This window comes from Daucus carota, chromosome 7 (genome assembly GCF_001625215.2).
Source record: "Daucus carota subsp. sativus chromosome 7, DH1 v3.0, whole genome shotgun sequence".
Lineage (NCBI taxonomy): Eukaryota > Viridiplantae > Streptophyta > Magnoliopsida > Apiales > Apiaceae > Daucus > Daucus carota.
In genome coordinates, this window is record NC_030387.2 from 33737263 (window position 1) to 33754029 (window position 16767).

At 32.3% G+C, this 16767-nt stretch overlaps 1 protein-coding gene across 2 annotated transcripts; it reads left to right on the forward strand.

Annotated features, from left to right (window-relative positions):
• The first annotated feature begins 9027 nt into the window (after positions 1–9027).
• On the forward strand, positions 9028–16408 carry LOC108196342 (uncharacterized). Of its 2 annotated transcripts, none has more exons than XM_017363589.2 (10): positions 9028–9194; positions 9446–9680; positions 10872–11057; positions 11985–12077; positions 13056–13238; positions 13323–13425; positions 13551–13733; positions 14571–15481; positions 15613–16013; positions 16123–16408. In XM_017363589.2, the coding sequence occupies exons 1-10, from the start codon at positions 9043–9045 to the stop codon at positions 16181–16183; spliced, it is 2508 nt and encodes an 835-aa protein (XP_017219078.2). In that variant the 5' UTR covers positions 9028–9042; the 3' UTR covers positions 16184–16408. The 2 variants fall into 2 exon arrangements, with proteins under 2 accessions (XP_017219078.2, XP_017219079.2); XM_017363590.2 differs by having other exon boundaries at positions 9452–9680.
• The last annotated feature ends 359 nt before the right edge of the window (positions 16409–16767 follow it).

The following is a 16767-nucleotide window of genomic DNA, read 5'->3' on the forward strand; positions in this document are numbered from 1 at the left end:
GCGACTTATAAAAATTATATTAATGATTCAAAATTAATATTTATAGAATAAAATAAATTTTATATTATAAACATCTCGATAATACCAATATTAATTTTTAAAATTGCAAAATTGGACTATAATTCATATGTGAAAAAAATGATAATAAGTTTCCACATGTAATTAACGATTTAAACCACGACGAATCTTAATTTTAATTATGTTTTTCTTTTTGAAAAGTAATCATGTTCTTGACTAACATTGTCATTAACTTTTCCAAACACTGCTTCTTAGACACATACACCACTACCTGCATATAAAAAGCATACAACTCTAGTGATTGATGACATCAATAAAACAGACACTAAGCTTGCAAACAACAACAAATACGTCCGACGACCAAAACAAATATTATAAAAGAATCACCAACAAACATATATCATTGTAATTAGGGGTGTGCATTCGGTTAACCGAAACCGAAATTTATTTCGGTTAACCGAAACTGAAATTCTATGAAACCGCGGTTAAAAAACCGGATAACCGAAAAATGAAAATTTGGTTACCGAAAACCGAACCGAAATATAAATTTCGATTAACCGAACCGAAATTATTTTGATTATTCGGTTCGGTATTCGGTTAACCGAACCGAATGCACACCTTTAACTGTGGTATTGAGAGACAGTGTATGTTGTGTTTAGATGATCCAAAATCCCACAACCTATAAGGGTATTTATAGGTGCCGAGAAACTTGTGCGCTACTCTTTTCCATAATTAAATAATCTGAAATAGAATCAGATTAAAAAACTTGCAAGATACTATATTCCATAAATAATCTGAAATAAAATCAGATTAATACTTTCAATTTATTATATTCCATAAATAATCTGAAACAGAATCAGATTAATTTATGCCAAGATATATACCATATCAATGAATCTGAAACATTTTTTTTTTGATATCTTTCATCCAAAAATTCCGGAAAATTAGAAAAATAGAACGGAGCTATCTGAGAGGCGCCACCTACACGCCCCTCGCTTCTCCTTTATATAAGTATATTGATGATAGCGTAAATTATTGTGGTGCGAAACAATTAACGATAAATAGCGGTTAAAAAATTATTTGTGGGACATTCTTTACATAATATATGTTCTTTTATGGAGTATTTATAAATAGCTTTTTCTCCGAGGTTATTATTATTATACTTTATGTTTGTTATTGATTGTCGCGTTTCGGAGATTTTTTATTTTCACATTAATTTTTTATTTGTAGAATGAATTATATAAAATTGCATCTTCGTGTGCATGGAGAAGTTCCGATACAAATTAGTTTGAAATAAAATTTTCATTCAGAACAAGATTTCTCTTTTTCTTATAACCGATAGTAATATCTTTTAGTTAAAAATATAATTTCAATTTTTTAGTTTATTATAATATATATAAAAAATGATTGCGTATCTTTAACAAGTTTAAGGAAATTTATATAAAATATTTATAATATATATAATAATACAAAAGTTCTCTATGATTGCGCTAAATATAATAAATTGTATTAGAGCATCTTTCACGATATATAGTAGATCGGCTAAACTGGACTCGTAAGATATTTTATAAAAAAATTTTGAATTCGTTAAGGATCGTATTTTGATGAGATTGACTAATGATTGGTAATGTTTTAATATAACTAGTATATCTGGCCCGTGCTTCGCACACGGGAAATGTTCGTTTGTTTTCATATTTTTATAATTGATGATTATATATACACATCCAATAATCATATGTTCACTGCCCTTTTTTTCTAACTACATGATTCCACAATTTTACGGAACATACATACCATAATTGTGTTATTAGATCGGCATCTGTATCTTTTTAGAAATTCATCGAAAAAGCTCTCTCTCATAAAAACATGTGATTATTGGATATTCTAATACTGATTATGATAATACTAAAAAATTCATAAATATGCATACTGTTTTCTTTACATTTTTTCATGAAAAACGAAGTAAGTATTTTAATAATAATTAAATTAATTTTAATGGGAGCTCGCGTGGGCATAATAGCTGTGGCATTATTAAATAACAAAAGAAGTGTTCTATAATAAAATTTTAATTTTTTGGAACTTTTTTGTAATAAAAGTCATTTGTTTTAGTATTATAAAAGTGCAATCAAGTTACAATAAAAGCAACTTAATGCGTGGGAAGCAATAAAAATAAAACAACTGCATATATAACTAAACAGAAATCATGTAACTTATGCAAACCGATAATTTCTTTTGAAAATCATAAAATAACTAAATTTCACTAATATTAATTTGATAATTAAAAAAACATAAGCACTGTATATAAGATAAACAACTCTTTACATTTATTTAAATGAAATTTGCAGCATAATGTTTCCGCAGCCTGCTCCCAACCTCTTTGCATATGTAGAGTACCAAAATCGTGTACCAACATGCATTGTAACTGCCTCAGAACCCACCAGTATTGCTTTCTTTTGCTCAAATATAGCCACGACAAATTTCAGCACTTGATATCCATTTCAGAACTTTTTACCAATCATATTAATCCCAAGTTCATGGCTATTAAAGTTACCACACAAATATTCTACAAAAGCCAATAGTGTGTTAGCCAGGAACCAAGAAACACAAATAATAATGGATAAACTGACAAAACAATCCGCAAACTTTAAAAAGACACTAATCTACAATTTTAATTCTATATCTTAATGACTCACTTGATCAAATATATTATAACTTATATAAGGATGCAAAAAGGATTGGAATTATAGAGGGACCAGTAATAAGTAATGCATGGAATGATTTTCATATCTAATTTTAGGGACAAAGAGTAGATACAATGAATCTGTCTCTGGCTTAGGTATAAATGGTCAAGCACTGGTTTTACGACAGTCTCTGGTCCTGGAAATGGATCAGCTGCTGTCCCCAGACCCAAAACAGGCATGCTTTTCGCATTCCTGGAACTCGGAGTAACTTGTGGAATGCTCATTTTTCAGTTGGTGTTACCTTCCATCCAGGCGGATTCTCTTTTGGAAGATCTTTAAGAGTAACACCTTGGAGTTGAGAGACAAAATGAAATTCATCACATTACAATTATGACCAAATTATGATTATTAGGCTTAAAATCATAATACGATGATATGAAAGTATGAAAAGTGAAAGAATGAAAATCATAACTTTTCTGGAATCCTATTACAATTATGACCAAATTATGACCATAGATCGTATTACTAATACGATGATATGAAAGTATGAAAAGTGAAAGAATGAAAATCATAACTTTTCTGGAATCCCATTACAATTATGACCAAATTATGATTATTCATATTCTGGTTGAGATTACTATCTCAAGATTAAATGTGTATCATGTTCAGAAGATAGTGAAATCTGGTTAGATATTGCAGGTCTCTTGATAGCTACAAAATCAAAGGAAGTATTCGAGTTGGATTAGACATCAGCGTCTAATCGCAGAACCTAACATCACACTAATATGCAAAGAATGTGAAAGCGAGGAAATGTACAGAGCTATTAATATTTGTACCTGAACCTTGTGTGGAGTGGGAAAGTTGTTGGCAAATCTTATCAGCACGAGTTGGAGTTTCAAAACGCGAAACTGGCACTGACCTGTTAGATGCTGCAAGTAACAAAATTTAAGCTAAATGAGGTGATGTTGGGGGTGTAAAAACACGATGAAAACAGAATCGGAGAGGACTTGGAATTCAGACCAAGACACTGGTAAAAACTATCTTGAATAGGATTTGAAGTAGTAGCTGAAGCTGAGATCAGAATGAGAACACATGAAAGTGTGACAGATAGTACAGAAGCCAGTGCTCACTTGTGTCTCTGTCTAGTGCTTCAAAGGAATGAAAATGTGTTCTCTATTTATTAACACTGTGATGTCTTGTGAATGGCATAATGTGATATAAAGCAGACGTGATGTTTATTTTGATAATTTTAGTAGATGATCAAATTCTAATTTTTTTAAAAAAGAGTAAATTTAGTGTTAGTTTATATACTAAATCTTATTATCAGAATATATATTTTCTAAAATTTTTAAATGTAGTGTTAGTTTATATTTTTAAGGCTAATGTCAGAATTTATATTCAAAATTTTGTTTTTATTAGAATTCGTACTATTTTTTGTTTAATATTTTTAATTTTTAAAGTTATATATTAAGATTTTTTTAAAAAAACAAATACAATAAAAAATAAAGTAATTTTTTGTAATTTATAGCTATTATAAATAATAAATAAATCTTTTGTCAGTTTAACACTTTGCTCCATGTGTACCAATAATAGTGGGTGTGCCTGAGCATTATTACAAAAAAGGAATTAGTACTAATCTTAAAGGTGTTGAGGACAATGTTAGTACCAATAAAAACTGGACTCGTAAGATATTTTATAAAAAAATTTTGAATTCGTTAAGGATCGTATTTTGATGAGATTGACTAATGATTGGTAATGTTTTAATATAATATGTCATTATTATTCAGTATTATTCCGAGTTATACATTATAATTCAGTAGTGAGAGGATTTTAATGGATCACGAGGAACGTGTTACAAAGACCGTGTGTAGCAATTTTGGGTCGGTTTGTGTTAATTTAGAAAAATTGATTTCTTAATTAAAATAAAGAAATGAAGTAGAAGTAAGAAGTAAATTAATGATTATAAGTGCTCGTTTAGTTGGATGTGAGAGGTAACTTCCCAGAGATATTTACACTCCCCTTCCATAAAAACTACGAAGTTTAATAAACATGTTTGGTTGAAAAAATTACATGGGAAGTCTAATAAACATATTTGGTTGATAAAAGTGAATTCTATACTAATTATGTTCATTAGTTTGTTTAACTAAAATTTAAATTTATTATTAATAAATTTTGAATAACATTTTTATCCTTTAATTTATTATAAAAATAATTTGATCAATATTATTATATATTATTATTCCTTATTATAACATTGACCTAAGATGTATTTTATACAAATATTTACATATTAATTTATTAAACAAATTAAGTATTCAATTTATTCCTGACTTTTGATATTTATAAGGTTTTGACAAAATAATATTATTAATATGTTGTCATTTTCTCTTTATTATTTTATTAGATTAAATGAACATATTCTATAATTTTGTTAATGAAGAAATACAATTTAACAATTATATTTTGAGTTACATAAAATAAAAATAATAATAACAATCCTATAATTTTTTGAAATTTACTAATTATTTCTACTATTATATGTGTCAATATATTATTTTAGAACAACTTATGTTTTTTCCCGGTATATTAAATAAAAATTAAATTTACGTATGTCCCACAATAATATTTTAAGTTGCACATAATGAATAAATAAATAAATAATAAATATAATTTTTAAATTTAATTAATTATTATTAATATTATATGTATTAGTATATTATTTTAGAGTGGATTATGTAGTTTTATGTTATATTACAAAAAAATTAAATTAGGTGCGTGATGCAAGAAGGAAGTCTGAGTAATCGAGGGGGGCGTGGGTAAATAACTTCCTACGTTCTACTACTAATGTAATTTCCTGGTGACTTCAACTTCCTGTATTTTAGGTCAACCAAACAACTGCATATATTAGTAGGGATGACAACGGGTTGGATCGGTTCGGATATCTGTGATATCCAAACCCGAACCCGAAAATTTTCACCAAACCCGAACCCGATCCAAACCCGTTTGGATTTAAAAAACAAACCCCGAACCCGATCCGATGGATTTCGGATCGGGTTCGGGTTTATCCAAACCCGAATTTCTTCAAATCTTATCTTAACTCAATCCGGCGAAATTGCAACAATCAGCTACCCACTAAACAACAACCCATCAACACCTAAATACATAGACCCAGTAATCTACCTCCTTCCTCGCTCCACCTTCGCGTCGATCTATCACCACGCACTACGGCCATCAGCACTACGACTTGGACAACAGAGGCGGACGGACTTGTAGGCGGACAGTGGGCTCGGAGACAGAGCAGCGAAGGCGCACAACGGAGTTACAGGCGGCGACTAGAACTATGCGGTGGAGAGGCTAAGATGAAAATGAAATTAGGGATTTTGATTTTTGTGAGAGGATGAGAGGGTGAGAATAAGACCCGTGAATTACTTACTGGATGTGCACGTCATGAGTTATTGAATAACTTCTCATTTAGTATTATATATAATATTAAATAATAACTAAAATTAAAAATATATGTATATTATATAAGCTTAAAAAATTATAAATAATATATATATTCTTAAAAAATTATAAATATAAATAATATATAATATATATTTTTCGGATTTTTTTCGGGTTTCGGGTTTGGATCGGGTTCGGATCGGATTTGGATTTCGGGTCGGGTTTCGATACGGAATACCTAATATCCAAATCCAAATCCAAACTCGTTCGGGTCTAAAAATCAAATCCAAATCCAAATCCAAATCCAAAATATCGGGTTCGGTAAAATCTATTCGGGTCGAAATGGTCGGATATCCATTCGGATCGGTCTTTTCTGCCATCCCTGTATATTAGCATTTCCTAGGTATTTTAAATACCTGACTAATTTCCGGTCTACCAAACGTCCTCTAAGTTGTTAAAATGATTGAAAAAGAAGTAGAAGTTGTAAAGACAAGCATCTTCTGCTTCGAATTTCTTTCTTGTAACTTTTTAAAAGTTCTTCTTCTTTTTTTATACAAACGGGTCAAGAAAAATAGAAGAAAAGCAGCCTCCTACTACCCTCCCCCAAACAGGGGCTATATTTCACGTAGTAGTATTGCTTGACGTAAAACAGATAGTGGATTTGCTTCTGTCTTTTGTTGAATCTTTTTCACGGCTCGATAGATAATTTGATAAGCAAATGATTTTTTTCCGTGTTTCAGAATACGGTTAACCAACATGTTAACTAATCGATTACGATAAATTGGATCGGATTTTGCAGTTTTTTCTTCTGCAGTACCTCGACGTGACATGAGCGCGAAGGGGGTTCAAGAATCCGTTTTATTTTTAGTATCTTTCACGATAATTTTTATTTTCGAAGGAAGCGGGGTATCCATATATTGAGAAAACAACAATTTTTTGGTAACAATTTTCATCACAAAATCTGAGATAAATGTAATTTTTTATATTATAATTAGGATAATGCGTAGTTAATAATTTGGGTTAAATTTTGATTTTCTTAATCAGGTCCAACTCCGATTTTGCAAATATGAAATAATTAACAAATATTTTTATATACAAACAACTTAGGTAGTTAATAAGTCTTATACACACATCAAAATATAATGATTTGATGTATTTGTTACACTTGATAACTGTCCTTTTAATAAATTAAACTAGTGTCTTATACTTTTTTTAACTATGATATCATACGTAACAACTCGATTCTCGTATTTGTCGAAAATCAGGTTAGCCTCAGATATCAAATTTGAAAAAAAATAAAGTACGACGCCCCAAATACAACACCTTAAATTATCATGATTTGTTTTGGAAATAATAATAAAATTATTTTCCCTTATAAACGGGTATAAAATTTGTTATATTCCCAATGTGAAATGTTGGATATCAACCCAATATAATATGTTAATATGGACTTGCATGATATAGGACACACACACGTGTGTGTGAGAGAAATAATTGTAAGGCGGCTGAAGGCGAACACCTAGGGCACTAATATCCTAGGAGCACCAAAAAATATATGCATATATAGTATATTATGATAAATTTATGTATTTTTATATTTACATGCATTTGAATTGATTATCTTATTAATCTTAAAACAATGTTTTTTTATGATAACATTGTATATTGATTTGAATGTATGTAAATTATTCTTTTACTATCTTAAAAAGGATAGGCACCATTTTCAAAATTCGTCGAGGGCACTCAAAGCTCTTGAACCAGCTAGTTTAGACTATATATAATAAAATGTGTGTTTTGACCACAGTATCTTAATTAGAAATTAAGAAGGTAAATCTTGTATAATAAAATATGATAACACTCCTGTAACAAGCTTGGTAAAATTTGGTGGGTAAATATGTGTTAGTTATAAAAACATGATTATATTGGGTTTATATGTATACTCAAGAAAATTGTTCAGATCCGAGATAAAAGATGATCGAAGGGATCATCATAATTATTTCTATGGCTTAAATTTATTATGTGGATTATTTTGGATGATATTGGTGATGTTTTTTTAGAAACCGAAATCGAGTGACTCATTAGACGGAAGTTTACTCGTGATTGATACACACAAATTTGTAGATGGACATGTCGTTGTAATAAAGAACAATGATTTGGAGTTCATCAGCTAGATAAAATTTAACTACACTCAAACCTGTAAGAACGAGACTAAGATTCAAGAGAAGACAGTGATGAATAGATTTTGATGTCTTAATCGTGATAGTTAAATTGTAACAGGTTGAAGGTAAGAGAATCATCGCAATGTGATAATATGAGTTTGAGTGATCTAAGATAAATATGGATAATACTTATATATTTAGACAATTATTTACAGAAATGTCTTCATCACAAAATTAGGAAATAAAAATCAAGAAAGTATGGCTTGTATAACAATTATAATAATGCTCGTATAACAAGTATGATAACTCTGGTGACGGTGTTTAAGTCTATGTGTATATACATGATTATATTATTTTTAATGTTTATGGGTATTTTTTTGAAAAATACACTATTGTATCGTTAGATTTGATATCCAATTTTCATTGATTGTGTTATCTATAAAAATTTAATCAATAAAATAAATTAAAACATGACGAAAACACATCGTGAGGATTTTGTATTAAAAATTAAGTATCATATTTTTATCTATAACATGAGAAGACAATATTATACATGTAAAAATTATAATTAAACAATTATTTCATCAAGTACAATTTTGTCCAAATGACTTTTATAATCCCTTTTTTTTATTTTTGTGATTGTTTCAACAAATATATTAATTAACATACAATAACATTAAAAAAAACAGGTTTTAACAAAAAAAAATAACAACAATAATAATAAATAATAAAAAATAATAATGACGGCAAAAATGCAATCTAGGTGCTGGACTAGGCCGAGCGGTATAGAGTGCTACATATACTACTCGGTGCCTGCGATAAAATCTATTCGATTGTGTGTCCTCTCTCCGTGTTTATCTCCCCCTTTTCATTTTTCATGTACTTTTCTTTGGTAAGTCCCCTCTCTCTCTCTCTCTCGCTCTCTTCTCTCCTCGTCACAGACAACAGAATTACACAACTAAAGAAAAGATATACTCAAAACGTTTTCTTTTTTCCCCAAAAGGATCATCCTTATAATTTAATCACACCACCGATTTTACTTTTTCTGTTACACACACAAAAACATAACAAGCGTTTCACACACAAACACACACTTAATCGAGATAAAGATCGAGTTGAATTCTGATGTTGAATTGTGTTTAGGAGCAGGCTGTGGTTGATGGAGGAGAACAGTTCGATTAGCTCGTCGGAATCGAGCAGCGATCGGAGTGTGAGAGCCGATCCGACGGCGATCAGCGAAGATGTGTGGGAAACAGCAGAAGCAGTGGCGTGGCATGAGGTTTTAGAGTGTATTCACCCGACGCTTGACTCTCAGGAGAAGCGTAGAGACGTTATTGACTATGTTCAGCGACTTATTCGCCGCTCTCTTGGCGTCGAGGTCTTTTTTTCTTCGATTTTTTCGCTCATTTGTGCTCTTGTGCTGTCTGTATACATGTATCTATATGTGCGCGTGCTGATGTGCCTGTGATGAATGATATTGATTAAATGATTGATGCTTGTTTGTGTGTGAATGATAGGGTTTATAATTTTTTATATTGATTTGATGTTATTTCCCGTAAAAATTTGTTTTTTTTAATGATCAAGTGTTGATACTTTATATGTTTCTTCTTTGCATCTGTGATATATAAACGGAGATATATGAAAAATTAGTGGCAGGAATTTAACCTAATTGCTATGGTAAAGGATTGTTAAGTAATTGTTCGGAATTATTTGTTTGGGTGATTTTTAAATTTTACGTATATTTGACATTGTTTGCCATTTGTTTTCCCTAATCAACAAAGTATGTCAAGTCAATGTGCCACAAAGATACTATATGACCATGAAGACATCAAGAGCGTTATATGCACTATTGATGTCTTCAATATCAAGGGACGCCGGTCTTGAAATCGGCATTGAAGTTGCTCAACCTCCATCTACTGAAACAGTCTTGGGAAGTAGGTTGCATATATACATATAACGCTCTCCACCTATTAATCAGCAAGTCTTGTATATACCATGATGCTTTTCAGTTGTCTTGCATTATTATAAGAATGTCACAGGTATATTTTTTGTATCTATTTTGTATAAATCTTGATGTGCTAATGAATTTTCCCTCTGTGGATATAGAGATTATCTGGCTACTACATCCGGTTGAATTGCTAAATTGACATATGCATAAAAGCTTGTTGAACTGAATCAGTTGTCTGATTCTTTGGAGCTGTAATTATAGTTTTGTGTATTTTTAACGTGTTCTTTACTAAATATGTTGCACAGGAATGTTTTGTAGTTGTTACGTGGAACTTGGAGTTTTATTGTCCATACTCATTTATCTTTGTAGAACTTGTGCATGCCTGCTTGTTTTCAACAAGTTATTTTTGCATCGTGCATTAGTCTAGCCCTATGCAAGCTGGGTCTAAGTTTTGACCTTTTCATGGTTTTCTGAATTGTTTTTCCATTTTAGCAGTTCGGTATTATATCCGCTTTTGGTATTGTAGCTTTGTTGTTCCTCATTCTAGTGAAAGAAGTGTTTGCAATTTGGATGATGATCTCCTAGACTGAATTACTTATATATTTTTTTTTACATTCACAGGTGTTCCCCTATGGTTCAGTTCCGCTCAAGACTTATTTACCAGACGGAGATATTGACTTGACTGCCCTGAGTACTCCTAAAGGTGATGATTCTTTGTGCCGTGATGTACTTGCGGTCATGCATGGCGAACAGTTAAATGCAAATGCCGAATTTGAAGTGAGAGATACGCAGTTTATTGATGCTGAGGTTCTTTTCTTATTCCTGGTTCACTTTAGACGTTTTCAGTGATTTTTTGAGTTGTGCTACTTATTAAATTGTAAATTTTGGACACCAATTATAGCAATGCTATGTACTGCGACAAGTTTGAAATTTTCTTTAAGTGATGTACCAAAAGTCCTACCAACTTTTTCTAGAGCAGATTGACTGTAGTGCTCGCTGTAATACCCTTCACTTCATGTTAACATCCAAGTATTTTTATGTGTTTGGCTTAAATATAAACCAAACCCGAATAGTAATCGCGTGAACCACTAAGGTTCAACATGTATTACGTTGGGCCACGGTTCTATACCTAATAATGGAACCCTAGATGGGCCATTCTCATTAAATAGGATATATTCACTTGATATATCTATACTCAAATTCTAGAAAAGTTTGCCATTAAATAAAACATAAATGTTTTATGCACATGTTGAATGTGGTTCATGTTTTATTAAAATAGAAAACTATCTTTATGTAATCCAAAACCTATTCCCTTATTTGTAATTACATTTAATTGTGGTCGTATGTGTAACTAACTCACCAGTAATCAGATACTTATAGGCAGAGTATTGTTTTAAACGCCTGGAGTATATAAGATTCGGGATAGCTTCAGACAGGATACCCCAAATGTGTTGAGCTAAATTGTAAATAGTATTTAGGGCTTCTTTCTTTCTTCATATTATACTAGCAATAAATGCCTGTCCACTCTTATCTATCTGGTCGGAAGTTACTAGCGTCAGCATTTTCTTCCCATATATATTATTAAACAATGATGTGAGAAAGAGGAAGAACAATCTTATAACTTGATATTACTCTTTCCCCCTTTACGCAGTTATGTATGTGCTGTTGAGAAATTATGTTTCGCCCTTGCATTTTGTCCTTTGTCTCTTAAGTAATTGTTTTCTCTGATTGCAGGTTAAGCTTGTAAAATGCCTAGTCGATAATATCGTGATAGATATATCCTTTAATCAGCTAGGAGGACTTTCCACACTCTGTTTTCTCGAACAGGTATCAATTTAGCTTTTATGTACATTTAAAACATTATGAATGTGTTTTCATATGCTTTAAACTAATTTTGCGAATAACTTTTGTTTTGTTTAATATGGAATTCTAAAATTAGCACTGCAATTTTTCCTTTTAGCGTTAAGCGAACTATTAATATGTTTACCTACAAAAATTTTGAAAATACGCGCACCCCCGCATGCACACACACATATTTTGTTTATGTCTAAATATATTATTCATTTTTGGTTATACTGTTTTAGTATAATTTCTATTTAAGATTCAATATTGCCTTTCTTAAAACCAACCCCTTAAGAGTAATACTAAAAAAGGTAAAACTTGCAAGGCAAAATAACATTTATATCATACTGGTATCTAATTTTTCACTGTATATATAAACTTTAGCTTATATAGACATACCTACTATTACAATAAGAAGCATTCCAGGTTAAATAAACCAGGTGGATAAAAATATTAATGCATATTGTTTTTATAGTAATCAGTATAGTAAATATCTATTTGGTTATTTGTTTAAGTACTGTTAATTTATGTCAAATTAAATTTATAAAAATAATACAAAAAAAGGTAGATATAATAATCATTATACTTTTTAAGCAGACATGGTCTGTTGTACAAGAATCTAACATATTTGAACTGATTGCAAAGAGATAATTTGCAGTCTCAAGGGACCGATTCCGCTCAAATGGTCACTCAGATTGATTTTTATAACACTGAAAAGAATTATTACTTGGTATTTTTTGTTGATTTGTAGTGACAGGGTATGGTCTGTATGTGCCTTAGATCATGATAGAGTGGCTTGTATCATTCTATACTTGGATACCTAGAGGTGTTTGGCCAGTGCTTACTGTTAACAAATGTGAAGGCATGAGCTGACTGTTTTTGTAGTAGTAAATATATACTTGCCTTTATGTTTCAACTATATGTTTTGCTGTTCTTATTCTTGTTTTAATACATTAAATGCAGGTTGATCGTCTCATTGGGAAGGAACATCTGTTTAAACATAGTATCATCCTGATAAAAGCATGGTGCTACTATGAAAGCAGAATCCTTGGTGCCCATCATGGTCTCATTTCTACATATGCTTTGGAATCATTGATTCTCTACATATTCCATATGTTCAATTCATCTTTAAATGGACCACTAGCGGTATTTACTTGTGGCTATGTTAAATGAAAAGTGTATAATAAACTCTAACAGGTTGGCTTATAAGATTTGCCTTCCCAACTGTAGGCTCTTCATCGATTCTTGGTTTATTATAGCAAATTTGATTGGGAGAACTACTGTATTAGTCTGAATGGTCCAGTTTGCATTTCCTTTCTGCCTGATCTAGTTGGTAAGCAATACTATCTTGTGAAGTTGTGGTATGATGTATTTCAATTTCTCACTTCTCCCTGTGTTCAAGCAGTTATGGAAAGAGTGATTCTGTTAATTCTGAGAATGTGTTTCTATGTTTTTTAGTTGATAATCCAGGTAATGACGAAGAGCCAATGCTTAGCGAAGAATTTCTTAGAAACTGTGTGGATATGTTTTCTGTTTTACCGAAATCGTCGGAGTCCAATTTCCGCGCGTTCCCCAAGAAAAATCTAAACATTATTGATCCTCTGAAGGGAAACAATAACCTCGGGCGCAGTGTTAATAGAGGTAGGTAACCTTTTTTCCTATATCCTTAAATGTAATTGCACATCCGTTCTGGCAGTATCATGTTTGAGTTGCAAGATTGATGCTTCTTTTTCCTTATATTTAGTGATTTATATATATATGTGTGTATATGTATGTGTGTGTGTGTGTACATGTGTATATATATATGTGGAAATGTAATTACATCTAATTATAAAATATTTTATTTGAAATTTGAAAGAAAATGTAATCTTGGTTTAAAGCAAGTGTGGACAACTGTAGTTGGCTTGCATATTCTATACATTTTTGATTCAGTTGTTTCAGAATGTTTAGCTTGTTTCATACTCTTTTCTTGTGATTGACGAGTTACTGTGCATTGAAGCTTATGGTTCCTGCTGCAAGAAGGCAGGATTATTGAATATGCTTGAGTTATTTAGAATGGCATGTAATAATAATTTTATTTCGTTTGGACTTGCCAAAATAAATGTACTTTCTGACTTCTGTAGTAAATTTAGCTCTTTCTTTAAATATAAAAATAGCAGACATATTATATGGTACCAGCACGAATTTGTCTCAGTTGTGACTACATGGGTAATACTACAAATAGTTCTAAATAAGCTCTCTGCCTTCGTTTCTTTAATCTGTGTCTCAATTTCATAATAATTTGTATGATACCTGAACTCACAGAACGTAAATATATCCCACTTCGGGCAAATTTTTGAAGTTTCCAAGCACAACTCCTGATTTGAGTATTGAGAAACTGAATAGTTCTGGTTGGTTTATCTGTAAAAGGATAAAGCTTGATTTTTTTCCGTGTTTTGCCTCTAAAATAATGAAATTGTATATGCTTGATACTTTCAGGAAACTATTTCCGGATACGCAGTGCTTTTAAATTTGGTGCCCGCAAACTTGGTAATATCCTTAGTTTGCCAAGGGACAGACTTGCTGAAGAGATAATGAATTTCTTCGAGAACACTCTGGAGAGGCATGGACGCAAAAATGCTCCAGATATATCTGCTGATGAGCTTGAGAGGTTACCAGTTACGGTATATTCGAATGATGAAGTACATCTGAACAAATTCAATGGAAATCTTGTTCACGATATGTTGGGGTTGGAAGATAATATCAGGTATGCATCAAGAAATGAGCCAGACAGGTATTCGAACAGCACAGTATCTTCACAGATGGTGCAAGCAAGCCCAGAAGGAACCTTGGGAGGTCACTATGAAAAAGAGTATGATGAGCTCGTCACAGATAGGTGTCTGCACTTGCAGAACACAAATTCAGAACCTAATTTTTCATCGCCTGGGAGAGATAACTGTGATTCTTTCTCAACAAACTTCAAGGCAGGATGTTTTGGTGAATCGGCAATCTCTAGTCAAGAGGATATTCTCTCAGATGGTCCATCTGTTGATTTTAAAAAGAAAACCTTGGATGACAATTTAGATGATACTGAAGGTGTGAACCTTGCAGACCTTAGTGGGGATTATGATAGTCACATAAGAAGTCTCCTTTATGGCCAGTGTTGCCATGGATATGCGTTATCTTCACCTGCAAAGTGTAGTACTCTTTTATCATTCCCTACTCATGTGCAGAGCAAGCCCTGGGATACTGTCCGCCAGTACTTCCCAATACTCTGGAGGCTGAATTCCAGTGATGCAGCTTTTGTACAGCCTCCTTATGCTGTTGACAATTCTAATCAATCCACAGATGGTTTTGGTTTGGTTGAAAGGAGAAGAGCACGAGGAACAGGGACATACATTCCTCATCTGGTATTCTTTTGACTTTGTCAACAGTTATTATTTTGTGGAACTAATCTATATTTAACTGAATACATGGTTTGAGGTACAAATACAATCCCTATTTACACGTTAATCTAATAATCGTATCTTGTGATGTGCAGACGCGTAATTCATTCAACTATCCACCCTCTCAGGTTAGGAGGAATCAATTGCAAGACACTCGCGGCCAGGTTCCGAACTACACCTACTACAACATTGTGGATTCAACTTCGCCCAGGACATTAGATGCAAATTCTGTAAGAACTAATTCATTTGAAGGAGGTGACCAAATGAGTGTGAAAGAACAGTCAAGTTTTGAAAAGCAAGATTCACCCAACCAACCAGTTAACTCTTATGGCAATGGAACCTCAAGGGCGAACTGGGAACTTAAGTTCGGGTCATTTGGCCCTTTGGCAGAAGGCAGTTCATTGGGTTTGAGTGAATCTGTTGCAGGGGTATCTGTTTCAAGCCCCGTGTCCTCAGCAGTGCGGAACTCCGAAGATGTAGAAGGTAACAAAGAAAGGTGGGTGATTATTACGTTTACTAAATTGAGATTCTTAGCTTAAACGAAGATTCTTTAGATATTCTGGTGTGTGCCTAAAGCAATGTACATGTCTTTGGGCTTATTTCAGGGACGCGGAGAATTTTCTAAACCTCCAGAATGATGAAGACTTCCCCCCTCTTTCTTCCTGAATCCCTTGTAGGGCTACATCTGTGCATGTCTTAACTTGAGGTGGATAAGTTATAGGTTCTAACTTTCAGAATGATCTTTAGAGGTTTTTTGGGTTGAACACCGTTCAAACTCTTGTCTTTTTGGTTCGTTCTCACATTAGGAACACAAATGGGAAAAAAAAAAAAGAATAGATGGATTAACTTTTTTGTAGATTGTACAATCTTCTGGTTAATTTTTTCCCTGCATCTCCTGTCTCTGATTATTATAGTCTTTGCTGTTATGTCTTATTAGTTCTCTTCAGCGGTTAGTTTTTTGCTATAATAAATTTCAAAATGCTTGATTAAGCTGAACATTAGTTTGGCTCGGTATATTATAGTTTATTGATACAAGTTCTGCCTTCTGGAATAGGTTAGTGAGGTTAGTGACTACTTCTTCCCCCAATGAAACGGCTCCTGGTGCTAGTATAGTGTGAAATAGGGCCTTGGTGCTAGTATAGTGTGAAATAGGGCCTAGATTAGCACTCCCTCTGTTGGTTCCTCTAGTCTTTATTGTGCGCTCATCATAAGAACTACTTGGTTATTACTGCAACTTCACATTCCTCCCT

Coding starts and splice junctions, on each gene's coding strand:
- LOC108196342 (XM_017363589.2), top strand. CDS start 9,043: ATGACGGCAAAAATGCAATCTAGGTGCTGGACTAGGCCGAGCGGTATA. Junction 9,681..10,871: donor GCCGCTCTCTTGGCGTCGAG/GTCTTTTTTTCT, acceptor TTACATTCACAG/GTGTTCCCCTATGGTTCAGT. Junction 12,078..13,055: donor CACTCTGTTTTCTCGAACAG/GTATCAATTTAG, acceptor CATTAAATGCAG/GTTGATCGTCTCATTGGGAA.